The sequence below is a fragment of the Megalops cyprinoides genome, chromosome 8, assembly GCF_013368585.1.
Source record: "Megalops cyprinoides isolate fMegCyp1 chromosome 8, fMegCyp1.pri, whole genome shotgun sequence".
NCBI classification, from domain to species: Eukaryota; Metazoa; Chordata; class Actinopteri; order Elopiformes; family Megalopidae; genus Megalops; species Megalops cyprinoides.
Window position 1 is genome coordinate 3,310,334 of NC_050590.1, and position 2,695 is coordinate 3,313,028.

At 40.1% G+C, this 2,695-nt stretch overlaps 1 protein-coding gene across 1 annotated transcript; it reads left to right on the forward strand.

Annotated features, from left to right (window-relative positions):
- The first annotated feature begins 584 nt into the window (after window positions 1-584).
- On the forward strand, window positions 585-2,695 carry LOC118782183 (small EDRK-rich factor 2-like). The gene is made up of 3 exons (XM_036535479.1): window positions 585-713; window positions 1,720-1,828; window positions 2,258-2,695. Exons 1-3 carry the CDS (start codon window positions 707-709, stop codon window positions 2,322-2,324), a joined length of 183 nt encoding a protein of 60 aa, XP_036391372.1. The 5' UTR covers window positions 585-706; the 3' UTR covers window positions 2,325-2,695.

Below are 2,695 nucleotides of genomic sequence, written 5' to 3' on the forward strand. Positions count from 1 at the left end.
TAAATGGACCCTTACCTCACTCACTGGCCACTTTAAGGAGACAATGTTTACACTGTTCAGATTATTCACCACTAGACACTTTAATTTTATCAGTATTGTGCTGCCATCTTTTTACGCTGCTACATTTTTACTTGTTACTATCCTACTTATTTTAGTTTTTTACTTATTCTATTTTTTTTATCTTACTTTATTTTACTTGTTTTATTTTACTTTATTTATTTATTATGTAAAGTTAAGTTGGCTCTGAGGCTAAGAATTTCATTACTGGTAATGATGTTGTACTGTCATCAAGTATATGACAATAAACTTCAAACTTGAAACTTAATTAAACCATCTCCCAAGCCATTAAAGCAGCAAAACATCGTGCGCATCCCTCGTGTGCTGATCCTTTATCAGTTACTTATTTTTCCGCAAAATCTCGGGGGCAATTTGAGCCATTGATTTGAGGTCAGGGTTCGAAATGGTTAAAATTATTCTGGGTTCCCTAAAAGGGTGTGGCCTATCCCAGGCGGTGCTTTACGATTCTCGGATGGGTGGAGCCTCCATTGCTGACGTATGCATCATAGCTATCAAAGTCTCGCGTTGTCTGTTTCCTGTGCATTCGTGGTGTGGAGGATCCAAAACATCGGCGCAGGCGGGTGGGGTGGCACGAAGCAGCCCTTTGGCTGGGAATTCCTGGAATCTGGAAAGCATCAATTAATTGAAAATGACGAGTAAGACTTTCTATAAACATTGTTTGTTGACTTTATTCATATATTTTTGATGTGCGTATTGACATGTCTGCTCGTTTTCCCATCAGTAGGGCTACAGCGAGGCAATGGCTTTGTTAACTAGTTAGCTATCAAGGCCAGACTGTATTTTATAATATTTACATTAGGAATTGTCTTACAAAATCTGGCTTGCGATTGTAAATAAATATGCTGTTTTGTTCAAAGATTTGAGTAGAATTATTTAGCCAGTTTGAAAGTGCGATCGAGGTAGATAAATTACATGAAATCACAACTTGATAGCTGTGTTTACGCTTTTTTTTCTGCGCCGTCTTGCTTTTTTAGCAAGCTAACAATCCAGCCGCGCTGAAGCGTCGTGTCTTGTATTGTTTATATTGTTTTGGTCTTTTGACAGTATCATATTTACTCAGTACTACGACTAGCTGAATGTGGATGCCGGTCTTTGTTTTAAACGTGTAAAATTAGTGTGGGTGTAGTTGCAAGATCACGTTCCATTGGCTTCTCGACACTTTTTAGTAACTAGGTGGCTGACTTGCTGGATGTCATTACCAATGTAGTGTCAGTGCAGCGTATTTTAGTATGGTTCGATATCTTTAGCTGAAACATGAGCAGAGGCTGTTTACTTGAGACAGGTAACTTGTTTTACTTGTACTACTAAAGCTAATTACCGGGAAGTTTTATTATTATTCGAAGTGTGCCTAGTAGTCGCTCAGGAGCGCCCCCTTGCCACGTTGCTTGGACGCGGCTCGCTAGTTAGAGCTACACGAGAAGTTTCCCGTCACAGAACAGTTTATTTTACTTCATGAACAGTTGCAGTATCTTGCAGTATCATTTACTTTACATGCACGGTTTTGCAAAATATAACGGTGCATATCTGAGTCAGAATACAGGATCAATGTGTTCTTGAAGTCCTGTAGTTGTAGTTGTAATGTAGTTTACATGTTCGCAGTTTTTGCTCAGCTACATTTTTGCCGCACCGATTGCTCTCCAGGGGGAAACCAACGGGAACTTGCTCGTCAGAAAAACGCCAAAAAGCAGACTGATATGAGCAAGGGAAAGAGGAATGAAGACGGTCTGTCTGCTGCCGCGCGCAAGCAGAGGTACATTCCTGCTCTGTATTAAAATGCACTTTGTGATCTTCGCTTAAAACATGCCTGGGAAAGTGTTCAGCTGGTCTACGCGTTGTTGCATTTTTGGTTTTTTGTTTGTGGTTCATCAGCCATTCTGCTTTGTAATGGCAATTTATTGGTCCACAGACAGCAGTTTAAAGTAAGTATTTATATAAGCAGGCATCAGTGTGATTATTGGTGACTGTTACTGGTCCCTCTATACAGCTCAGCTCTGGACACCTGCACAGCATTGCTACTTTAAATTTTAAGCCGCTTGCTTATAAATGTCAGAATAGTAACAGCAAAGGGAATTTGGGTTTCTTCTTTCCGACCTGTTCTGTGTTCTGTCATTCACAAGGCAGTGGTGTACTGGTGCTTGGATGTCTGAAAGGTTACCTTTTTCTCTCTGCCTTTTCCCAGGGATGCAGAAATAATGCAACAGAAGCAGAAAAAGGCCAATGAGAAAGCAGATACGAAACCCAAATAACTGCAAGAAGCAGAGCGTCTGTCACGCTTTTTCACCCAGTGACATTATTCTTGCTGTTAACAAAATGGATCTTTTTTTTTTTTAGTCTGGGTTACAGAGTATAGATCACTTACATACTTATCTTTCCTATGGGGGACTGTATGGTGTCTGGCTTTTGGAAGGTGTATTTGTCCCTCTGTCTGTGAGATTAAGTAGAAGAGGTTCTGAATCATGTTTCAAATGCTGACCCAGCTGTCAGATCATGACAAAAAAGGTTTCACTCCTATGAACAATGCTTCCAGAGTAAAGAATAAGAAAGAAAAAGACTTACAGGCTGGGATCTACATAACCGTAACTTGTATTTTTGTATCAAACTGTTGCCCCCCAACTTG

What these genes read in the sequence shown, in the direction of transcription:
- LOC118782183 (XM_036535479.1), top strand. An exon ending in GCTGCCGCGCGCAAGCAGAG is followed by an intron (nt 1,829 to 2,257) that starts GTACATTCCTGC and finishes GCCTTTTCCCAG; the next exon opens with GGATGCAGAAATAATGCAAC.